The sequence below is a fragment of the Ranitomeya variabilis genome, chromosome 6 (assembly GCF_051348905.1).
Source record: "Ranitomeya variabilis isolate aRanVar5 chromosome 6, aRanVar5.hap1, whole genome shotgun sequence".
Taxonomy (NCBI): Eukaryota; Metazoa; Chordata; class Amphibia; order Anura; family Dendrobatidae; genus Ranitomeya; species Ranitomeya variabilis.
Window position 1 is genome coordinate 408,955,442 of NC_135237.1, and position 12,261 is coordinate 408,967,702.

A 12,261-nucleotide genomic window follows, 5' to 3' on the forward strand; every position below is an offset into this window, starting at 1 on the left:
TACTAGCGCTCCGGGACCTTCCTGATGGTCCAATAGGAGCCGCAACAGGACCTGAGCATGTGACCCCCGACCTCCAATGGGAGGTCGTCCCGTGGGCATGCTCAGTATGAGAAAAGCAGGACTTAGTCCCTGAAAGGCCTGCTCGCTGCTCATCAGTGACGGCTACAAAGGCAGAGCCTGGAAAGGCAGCAATAACCAAGCGCACAGGATCAGCTTGAGCCAGATGCTGGGACCGACGTCTCTGCTGAGCAGGTTCCACTGTAGCTGGAGGAGAATGGGAGACCGTAGCAGACATGATTCGAGATTCCCCCTGTGCAGCGGCAGGAACTTGACATCTAACAACATGCTGCAGACAAAGTGGGTAATCGGCATTTTATGGGGTCTCCGGTATCATTATCTGATGACTGATGCCACAGCGGCTGAGATGTGTGATGGTAAGTGTAAATAAATAATGCTGCTTGGCCTAGTCTGCGATGTTTGGTTCTCCTACACCATCAGAATTACAATGCCATCTTTATTATTTCCTACATGTACTCAGAGGTTCACAGCCGGCTCTACACTGTTTATCCTGCCTTGTGAACTGTACAGGTCACTGCTTCCATAAATCCCTCCTTCCATTCTCACAACTGCTCAACTAATGTTTATGTAACTATCAAATCCTACCATTAGCCCTGGCAAACTCAGGAAAGGATAATGCTGTTTGTTCACGATGATTTTATTTTTCCTTCCCATCTAAAGCTGACCTACAGCAGCAACCTGGATCAATAGCTGAAATCCAGTACACATCTCAGAGAAGAATAATTTCCTAACAAGCGACTGAGAGAAATAAAGGAAATAGCAGAGTATAGCACAGAAGTATAATAATAAATAGGCAAAGGTCCAGGCACAGACCAACCTGCTCACCTGAAGGAGACATAACTGGGATTGATTCCGACCAACATCTGCAGGGAGTTTGTATGTTTTCCCTATGTTTGTGTGTGGGATTCTCTGGTTACCTCCCGCTCTTTGAAAAATATACTGAGATTAATAGTCGAGTCGATTTATAAGAGCTCATGCACATGACCATATTATCGGTCAAAGGGCAATCCAACAAAACATCTGAACAAACTTGGACCAAAGTTAGTCTATGGGGCAGTGCACATGTCCAATTTTTCCCTTGGACAGAGCCGTTTCGAGAAAATAAAATCACAGCATGTCAGTTTGGTCCGATATTCGGATCACACTGGGTCATGCAAGTCAAAAAGTCTGTGGAAAACATTGCACTGCACTCCGATGACATTCGATTTCCATGGACTGACAGAATGAAGAAGATAGAAACTTTTTTTCCATTTTCTCCTCATCCAAGGGGATCAGATCACACTATGATCAAAATCTGATCAAACTCTGATCACAGTTTGATCAGAGTGTAATTTGCATAATCAGTCCAATTCTCTCAAATGAGAGAAAATACGGTTGTGTGATCCTAGCCTATGGCCGGGGTCACACTTGCGAGTGCAATGCGAGAAACTCACACGAGTCTCTCGCATCAATACCCGGCACTGCCTCCGCCACTTGGGACCGGAGCATTCAGCTGCAGAAAAATACATATAGCCGCACACTACAGTCCCAAGTGCCCGGTATTGATGCGAGAGACTCGCGCGCGTTTCTCACATTGCATTCACAAGTGTGACCCCGGCCTATGGCTCAGTATATCAGAAATATAAGTAATAGGTGTTCTTGGATGGAACCACCTCTTACGCGATAAGCCCCGACGGAGGCCCTGAATGTAGGGTCAAACGCTATGTGAACATAGATTGAAACTGACATATCTTTGAAGTTTCAATGATCAGCACTGCTGCCTTACAGCATTGGGGCCTAGATTCGATTTGGACCAAGGTCGGTATCTTCATGGAGTTTGTAAGTTCTCTCCATGATTATGTGAGTTTCTAGGGGGTCCTCTGTTATGATCTGGTGGTTTAGGAGCAACATGGGACGTGCTCTGGAGGAGGTGGTACCTTTACTGACCGCAGACCCTAAACTTAACACAACACTAGAAGTAGCCGTGGAATGTTCCTGTCACTCCCTAGACATCTCGTCACAGCCGAAGGGCTAAATACCCCTAAAGATAGAATCAGGAAAGCTATCTTGCCTCAGAGAAAATCCCCAAAGAAAAGACAGCCCCCCACAAATATTGACTGTGAGTGGAGATGGAAATGACATACACAGAATGAAACCAGGATTTAGCAAAGGAGGCCACTTCTAGCTAGATAGATAGAACAGGAAGGAATACTGTGCGGTCAGTATTAAAATGCTAGAAAAATCCACCACATAGTTTACAAAAATCTCCACCACCTGACTAAAGGTGTGGAGGATAAATCTGCTTCTCCAGAGCTTCCAGCTTAACTGAATAAATTCATACTGACAAGCTGGACTAGAAAAAACATAGAATGTACTGAACTATTAAGTCCAAAACATATGGACTGCAAAGAACCAAGCCAGGACTTATCTTTGATGATCCGGTCAGAATAGCAAAGAATTCCAAGCAGAGATGTGAATCCAACCAGGAACATTGACAACTGGCACTAACTGAAGGATAGAGCCAGGCTAAATAGCCGAGCCCGAAAAGACAATCAGTGGAGGCAGCTGCTGACTGCTAAATCCAAGGAGCAGCCGTACCACTTATAACCACCGGAGGGAGCCCAAGAACAGAACTCATAATAGTGCCACTTACAGCCACCGGAGGGAGCCCAAGAGCGGAATTCACAACAGTCCTCCGAATTCCTCCCACAGTGCAAAACATACTGGTAGGAGTGTTGAAACTGTCCCGAACTTGTGTGTGTCTGAGATGGGTAAATTTGATGTGAGCCCCATTGTCTCCGGTAACAAAACCGTGCCGTGAAAAAAAACCTGTGATATCTAAACAATGAAATAAATACATTAACTACATTGGATCAGATGAAGTCTCCAGCATATTTTATACACTGACTGGTATGAACAGTGGCAGAGACAAGACGAGATGTAATTTCCTTTACTAACTAGTGTGATCCCATCCTGGCCGCTACGAGCAGACACTCCACTTCTCTTCCCAGCCAGTTTCTTTACATGAGGACTGTCACACATTACAGGGTCCTACCGCCCCTTCATCAGGTATAATTGAAATATTTTAATCACCGAAAGTACAAGTCTAATTGAATACATTGTTCTGCAGAGTAACAGTAATGCATCTCATGTATTGGTGCTGCAGGAACAAATTTCAGAATAAATAGCTGCCTTAATGTCAAAGAATTAAACAGTTTTCTTGTGCTCCCGCAGACATGGTATAAATCCTGTAAATCCTTTTTCCCTAAAGTGATTTAATAAAACAAGACGCTAACACAAAGTTAACAAGCTGCACCATCACCGTCCTTGTGGTGGTTACTATGGAAACTGCATCAAGATCTGCTTAAAAAAAGATAGATATGGAACAAATATATGATATATTTTCCCAAAGTGGAGTCTGGGAAAAATGTTTACACCGGCTCACAGCTTCGGATTCCTATAATTGTTAATGTCATATATAACGTATAACCTCAATTAAAGTTTTGACAGTAGTAGAACAATCCTGTAATGCACTGTAGGTTTGATGGATAGTTTTCCTGTTCGGAATATTCCAGACTATCAAACATCCTGGACTAACAGAGAGTCAACAAAATATATTTAAAATATATTCAGAAGTATACAGGACCCCCACAAAGTCAGCTGAAAATAAAAGTATAAGTTATGTGACTTGCGCAGAGGTCTCTGTGCAGGGAGGGTGAGGATGTGAGTTGTCCATTACTATTATCACTGGTGGATCCTGTGTTGTCCGGCTACAATAATCGAGGGCTTATATCATATGTAATCATATGATTGAAATCCAGTCTGTGATGAAACTGTGCTCACTGTGCTTATATTTGACGCTGCGTAAACTCCCCCACGGTGCGGGTTTACGAGCCGCAGCATGTCCATTATCTGCAGAGGAGAAGTGATTAGAAAGCAGCGTTTTGGATGCAGAGAAAATCCACTGCATCCAAAACACTGCTATTTCTTGATCGCAAGCACATATCCTAAGATTTTAGGAAGCTATGTTAAATATACTGATATAACAATTCCACCCATCCGTGTGGCTTAGGATGCAGTGATTGACAGCTCAATCGTCCAGCCTGGTGCAGGGGCGTGCTGAGCTGTCTGTGTAGTGATTGACAGCCCAATTGTCCAATCTGGTGCAGGGGCGTGCTGAGCTATCTGTGCAGTGATTGACAGTTCAATCGTCCAGCCTGGTGCAGGGGCGTGCTGAGCTGCCTGTGCAGTGATTGACAGCTCAATCATCCAGCCTGGTGCAGGGGCGTGCTGAGCTGTCTGTGCAGTGATTAACAGCTCAATCATCCAGCATGGTGCAGGGGCGTGCTGAGCTGTCTGTGCAGTGATTGACAGCCCAATCATCCAGTCTGCTGCAGGGGCATACTGAGCATTCTGGGAGGTGCTGAGCTCCCTTCAGGTTTTTCCCTGTTCCAGTGATTACTTAGCTATTTATCTGAGCTGTCTGCCCCAGATAACTGCCAATCGTAGCTTTCAGCTCTGTGGCTTGTTCCTCTGTGCCTTGTTCTCAGCACTCTGACTTTCAGATACTTTGTTGCCGGACCCTGGACTTTCCTGTTGACTACCTGTTTGTACTACCCCTTTTGCTCTGATCAGCTATCTTCCTTGTGTTCTGACCTCAGACCGTTATCTGACTATGCCTTTGTCTCTTCCATCTCTTCCATCCTCCTGGCTATTGACTGCAGACTCCTTAACTATCCCGACTCGTGGTGTGTCCGTGACAAATGACTCAGCGTCACACTGATATCTGGAATCAAACAATAAATATTATTTTCTTAATCAGAGGATTTTGGACATAACCAATGTGCTAGAAAAAAACCCCAGTTGGAATAGTAGTAGCATTAAGCTATCAGATATTAGTTAAAAAAAAGTTTTACTTGCATATATAATGGCTAAATGGCTGACTACATAAATATGCATTCTACAAGGAGACTTGGTGCCAAAAACCATTGATATGATGTCAGCTCAGTCCTGCAGGAAACACAATTAGTGCCATTAATGTTACTGCTGCAATAAGTATGAAAGACCCTACAAAGTTCTTCTTGTGTCTTATTAGTAACCATGTAACTTTGCTCTTAAGGAGCATTATTACTGAGGCTAGAGACTGGCGGCAGTGGTCAGAGGGCTGAAGGATACGACATCAGCAGTTTCAGTACCTTCAAGGAACATCAGATAGTTCTGGTGCTTTTGCAACTATTGTGCAAATTTGGTAACTAGTTGTAAGCCATTTATAAAGTTCAGCTCACTGATCTGTTCAATATAAAACACGAGTAATGTTTTAGCTCCCCACACTCACAGAGGCAGGAAGCAAGATTGTAAGGGGGTTGCCCGATGGCAGATAATAAAACTGTTAAAAAATATGTAAACCTCTTACTTCATTGTCCGTTGTATTCCTGGTCTGAGAAGGCAGATGGTGACCAATTTATCAGGCAGTTTACACCAGCTTTCTGGAAGTAAATGCCTTGAAATGTCCTTATACTTGCAGAAAAATGTTGCGACTTCTGGCCTTCATACACCCGCCCAGCTCAGGTCAGTTTTTGAAAGCTGGAAAACTGGGAGTGGGCATAGATGAGAGCGCCCAACAAATTTATCATAAATTATTCCACAAAAGTGGCATAAATTATGACAGAAATGTAAGACAGTCAGGGTTTTTCTTGTGAAGGAAAACAACAACTAAAAGATGTGTCAAATTCATTAAGAGACATTTGCCCACTAATGAATATGGTGTATCTTACGCCAGCACATTTTTCATGAGTCATGACTTGTCTTGATAAATCGAGGCACACACTAAAATACTACCATTCTCTTTTTCTACCTATGATCTTTCCCTGCCTGCCCAAAGTCTCTAATGTATTGCTCATAGTTAAGTGTGAGCATTTATTAAGATCAACCTACATCAGGATTCAAGGTTGTGGCACATTAATTTCCATATGAAATGACATTGTGTGATATCTTCAGGGATCAACCAATAGGAAAAAGTAGTGTAATCGATTAGGTATTCTTTAAATATGAGTGCCAGCCCCTTTCAGACACGACTCATAAGAGGAGAGTGCAGCTCGCTGTCATGTGGAACTGTGATGGCACAACACAGTTTACAACATAACTACAGTTTCTGGGACCATGTGACCACTGTTAAATTTGGGCAATCCATGCAACTGTGAAAGATTACATTTACTAGAAAGTGCTTTTAAATTCAATTGCTATAGCAATGGTCATTACTTTTTCTATCATAGATAAATCCTTTACCTCTATGGATATGCAGGTGATGGGAAACTCTTTAAAATGGCATTTGTCTCAAATTTTGCAAGCTAAATAACTACAAAGTTCTGTGGTGATGAATTTCATCCCCTATGCACCATATCTGTTGCAGAAACGATTATTTATAAGATAGCATATAGGCTTCCTGCAGGCACCACTAGAAGGAGCTAAAGTGATTACGGCATACCATTTTACAATTCTTATCAATGTGTAACCAGTATGTAGTAAGCACTCAAAGTGATCCTGTCAGCAGGATTTTGCTATGTAAACTACAGACACTGTCAGGTTGCTGCTGTTATACTGATTAAAATGATACCTGGGGTGAAGAAATCAGTCTTGTGGTTCTTGTGTAATCAGTGTTAGAAGTTTTCAGCTAATGAGATCCTCCGTGGCAGGACTGTAGGAATAGTCTTATCTTGTTGCTCTAGGCCAGAGAAACCAAGGAAAGACGTGTCCACAGGTCGCCCCAAATCACAAACATGTTCCTCATCATAGAGACAGAGAGATACACTTTTTGTGTTTCGAGGCGGCCTGTGGGCAGGTCTTACCTTGGTTACTCTGGCCTAGAGCACCAAGATAAGACTCTGCCTATAGTCCTGCCCTGGAGCAATGGCATATCATTAGCTGAATACTTTTAACACTGATTACACAAGAACCACAATATGGATTTCTTTACCCCAGGTATAATTTTAATCAGTATAACAGCAGCAACCTGACAATGCCTGTAAATTATTTAGCAAAATCCTTCTGACAGGTTTGCTTTAAGATCCTTCCTGAGTTTGCAGTTAGCCAGTATGACAAGATTAAAGGAGTATTCTGAATTTTGGAGGCTATTCCCAATCCAAAATCATTAAAGAAACCAGAAATAGGACCCAATCGATCGTGAAGATCGAGGATACCTTCTGAACTTGAGAATACCCCTTTAACCTTTCAAGGCTTAGAAATATACATGCAGTTGGTACTGCTATGTTGACTTGAACGATTCATATTTTTGAGCAGTAAGTTCTAATAGACATCCTTTTTATATATTTTGTGTTCTACAGTAGGCCACTTCAAGATTTTTCTTCAAAATATAATTTAATGTTGTTTTTCTCATTTTCAGTTTGCATATCTATTTTTTTTATAGGCATGAAATAAACAGAATAAATTTATGAGAGATATTTCAGCCAGAAAGGGTTTGATTTCCTGTCTAGATTCTTGATTATACAGAAATGGAAGATTTAATAGACAAAAATTTAGCATTACAGAAACAGGAAATGTAATTTTATGATATAGACTTTAATCTAGATCCCATGAAACAACAAGGAGACACAATGTGCGCCTATTCTGAATTACAAAGTAAACTTGTAATAGTAGATGATATTACCTGATTAAATAGTGTGTGATAAAAGGGAAAATAAAATATATGAGTTTCTCAGACTATGCCCATTTTGAAGGTGCAAAAAAGACTGACTTAATACAGGCACATAATGGAAAATAGTCTTCTGGGAGTTTGTTGGATCATATCTGACTGCAGCATGGTAATACATTTCTGACAGCATAGAAATGATTCTGCTTACACACCATATAGGATTGTGTATTAAAGCAGTCTAATCATTGAAATCCAATACAAGGCAGACCTTAATAACATAACAGTGCTGAACGGCACATAAATATAAAACATAATGTGACCGCATCTTACGTAATGTGAACCACACCATAAAGGTAAAGTATGGCTTCTGAAGTTAATCCATAAACATAGGAATTTATTCATCAGTCCTTTCTGGGGGTGAGAATTGATGCTGCAAGGTGATTATAATACATAAGCACATTACTCAATGAGCTCAACACATGAGTACCCACAATACATACATAACAATGGGGCCTTTGTATGAACAATGACAATTTTTATATTGTTTAAAAGTCTAGCGTATAAAGAAAGAATCATCAACGATTGTACCTCGAGCTATTCTCCAGATGTTTCTAAACCGTAACCTATACCCCCTCTATACTCCTCTGGGGTCTTCACATTGATTAAACTTCCCCCTCTTCAAGTACACATATACTGTATGCATAAATGTTATAGATGGAACTAATTAACATTTAGATATTTTGCAATTCTATTAAGTAATGTACAAAACGTTTCACAGGCTAAGACGTATAAAGGAAGCCTTAGCCATTGGTGCCAGATGGACCTTTGGTGACTGAAAGAGGACCTTTCGCCAAATTTTTCATGCTGAACTGTAGATAGGATGAAATAGTGGTTGAAGTGCCGAATGAAATTTTTTTTTTATTAATTCCTCCTGTCTGTTGCAGAGATGTTAGCAATCAAAGTATTTTGTCCCTTATGAGTACATTTTTATAGAGTCCAAGTGGGTGTTATCGGATATTTTTTTTTCCTCCGGGCGTGTACTTTTTCCCACTGAATGATGATGGGCAATCATAGGCAGGCAGCAACGCTCAAAGTAGAGAAGAACATGCCCCCACCATAGCTTAGAGCAGGTGTCGCAGTTTGTGAGATGTAATGATACAACTCTGATCTCCTGCATGAGTCAGTGTGGGGAGATGGGCAGTGCAGCTGAGTTTAGCTGTGTCACATTACAAACTTTTCTATCATCTCTCCTTTCATAGCACTGTCAGCTCTGCTTACTGCCCCTCCATCCACACTACCTGTCCAGAAATGTGACAGACATTACACTTAAGTTTTCTGTGCTTAAATTATAATGGTTATTATAAGGGAGATCAGAGCTGTTATTATGTCTCACTCAGATTTAACCTGCATGTTCTGGACAGCCTGACCTGCTCTCATAGAGTAAATACAAGCACAACAGACATATGAGCGATATGGACAAATTTCTGGATAGGCAGTGTGTGAAGGGGCAGTACAGCAAATGTGACTATGCTATGACAGGAGGAGAGGTGATAGAAGGGTTTGTAATGTAACACAGCTAAATTCAGCTGCTCTGCCCCTCCCCCCACACTGACAGACAGGGGTTAGAAGAGGAGATCAGAGCTGTATCATTACATCTCACACACTGAAAAATCTGCTCTAAGCTAAGGTGGGGGCATGTTCTTCTTTCCTTTGAGTGTTGCTGCCTGCTTTTCATTGATCAGCGGCATACAGGGGGGAGAAGTATACTCGCCAGTGAAAACTGATAACACCCACTTGAACACTATGAAAATTAACTCATTAGTGGCCAAATACTTCGATAACTAAAATCTCTGCAACTGAGAGGAAAAATAACATTTGAATGAGATCTGCAGCATCTATTACTTATTGTATTTAATTTAATATGAAACATTTGGTGACAGGTCATCTTTGAAATTGGATTCACCTGGGTTGCATAAGAGTTTTTGCTGATTACAGAAAAGAAACATTCTTTATCCTGTGCTATTCTTGCCATATAAAGGTGCAGAAACCCCAGATGAAAAGTCTGAACGGTGGTCAAATCGTAGCTTTAAGGAAGTATGTCAGACTAAAAATACAAATTCCACCACTTAAATCATTATATACTGGACTTAGCCCCTATAAGTATACTAGCAATACATATACCAGCAATATGCATTTTAATGTTGTAGTTGCAGATAAAATGTTTATTTCACATGCAAATATGAGCGCATTAACGCACCCGTGGTATGGCCAAGAGCCCAGTTAAAGCCTATGAATTGCAGATCCAGTATTGTTCCTTACTTTCATTGACAATGCTCACTTGCCAAAGCTAAACTCAAATCCTTGTTCCGCCATGCTTGCTTTAACACTGGACGAGCCCAGTGGTGCATACACAATGTTGGTGTGGGGGTGGGTGCATACCCGCTCTGACACTTGACTCCTGCCAGTGTGTGTGGCAGCTGCCCGCTAAACTTACAGTTCCAGTCCAACTAATGAGCATCACCATGAAATAATAGTAATCTCTTCAGAAGAATTTATTCGGCACGCTTGTTTTACTTCAGTGTCCTTTGCAACCAAAGCCCAACATGGTGATAAATTCTACGAGTCTCTGGGAACCTCATATACAACTTAGGAATCACAAAGCACTTGTTTCATGCAGATGCAGCAAAAGAACTACATTTATAGAGTCTGTAGAGTCAAGCTTTTTAACACACCTTACTCTAAAATGCAAGTGTCTATTCTCTGTCCTAAGCGGCTACCCAAGAAGTGGCCATAAAGCAGGGGCTTTCATTAAAAAAGACAACCTGCTGCTTTATTGTGGCACTGTGACACTGGGGTACAATTAACCTGGGCAAAGTCTTTACATAGGTAAATATTGAAAGTTACTTAGTGTAAAACAATCCAGATGAAAAATCTGCTGTAACCCTGGATTTTGCTGATAACAGCAAGCAATTACATTGCTGGAGCGAATAAGCCACCCACACACTGGAGCTGCCGCTTTGTTCTCCATCTTCAAAGAATCAGCCACTTGCATCTGGATCAAATGATTTAAACAATACTCATCAAAGTGCCTTCCTTTCTACTGTTATTTAATTTAATTAGTCTTAATGCAGACACGGATTTACACAGTGTACACTGAGCGGAAAGTAATCCCTAGAAACATATTCAAGAAATTAATCAATTACATTTTTTTTTAAGAAGATCTTTTTATTTTCTTTCTTTTACCTGATTGGCGCACCTCTGCTCTGCGCCGGCTTTAGCAGAACTGTCAGTGTGCTATCTGTCTGATTCACAGGGGTTTCCAGATCATAGGATGGCATAGAGGGTGCTGGGAAACAAAAACGGAGATTGGGTGAAAATGACTTTCCTGTACCTACATATATTGTCCCTGTGCAAATCAAAGGACATAGGTGAAAAGTCATAATGCCACCAAAAATTTAATCAGTACTATACAGCTCTGGCAAAAATTAAGAGACCACCACATGAAAACCCTGTCATGGGCAGCCCAATCTCCAGACCTGAACCCCATTGAAAATCTCTGGAATGTAATCAAGAGGATGATGGATAGCCACAAGCCATCAAACAAAGAAGACATTTTTGCACCAGAAAGACTGGTGGAAAGCATGCCAAGACGCATGAAAGCTGTGATTAAAAATCATGGTTATTCCACAAAATATTGATTTCTGATCTCTTCCTGAGTTAAAACATTAGTATTGTTGTTTCTAAATGATTATCAACTTGTTTTCTTTGCATTATTTGAGGTCTGTTGTTGTTTTTTTTATTTTGACCATTTTTTTTGTCAGAAAAAAATAGAAAATTGATTGCTTGGAACTTCGGAGACGTTGTGAGAAGTTTATAGAATAAAAGAACCATTTACATTTTACTCAAAAATATATCTATAAAGAGAAAAATCAGACAAACTGAACATTTTGCAGTGGTCTCTTAATTTTTGCCAGAGCTGTATATTAGACAGAACGATCAGATAAAACCTCATAAAAATCTCATTTAATATCTATTATTGAATACCTGTGTCCAAAAAGTTGACCCAAAATCAGTATTTTATGATTTTTGGATTACACAGTCTACAGTGCAGTATTATGCATAGCAGCCGCTAATAAAAGGATAAAAGTACAATTATATGGGTTCTTAGGGTAGTCACAATGAAATGTGAATATGATGGTACTGACCTAAGACCATTCACATCAATAGCAGTTGGTAAGCGTACAGTAATGAAGCAGGCATATCTGTAGCCTATTTGTCAATTATGCAAATCATAGAAATTGTTGGCTTTTTACGCTTTGGAATGATAACAACAAAATTGCGAAAATGGACCTCAAAAACTGCATTAGATAATGGTACAGATGTACTAAGCCCCGTGTGACAAATTTTTCAATTGTTCTCAAAAATTTGGCGCAAATGATGTGTGCTCTATCTATTATAGACACTTTTTTAGTCTTGCTAGATACTTTATTAAAGTGTCTGAACGAGAAAGTGGTGTAACATCGGCTTGGATCATTTTTTTGGTACAAAATGCTTAG

At 40.6% G+C, this 12,261-nt stretch overlaps 1 protein-coding gene across 5 annotated transcripts in view; it reads right to left on the minus strand.

Moving 5' to 3' along the window:
- Positions 1-12,261, minus strand: part of PTPRM (protein tyrosine phosphatase receptor type M) — a 995,903-nt gene that overhangs the window by 419,512 nt on the left and 564,130 nt on the right. For all 5 annotated transcript variants that reach the window (XM_077270222.1, XM_077270225.1, XM_077270224.1 and 2 more), the window contains exon 11: positions 10,949-11,051. In XM_077270222.1, coding sequence (XP_077126337.1) covers positions 10,949-11,051 — 103 coding nt within the window. The remainder of the gene's footprint in view (positions 1-10,948; positions 11,052-12,261) is intronic.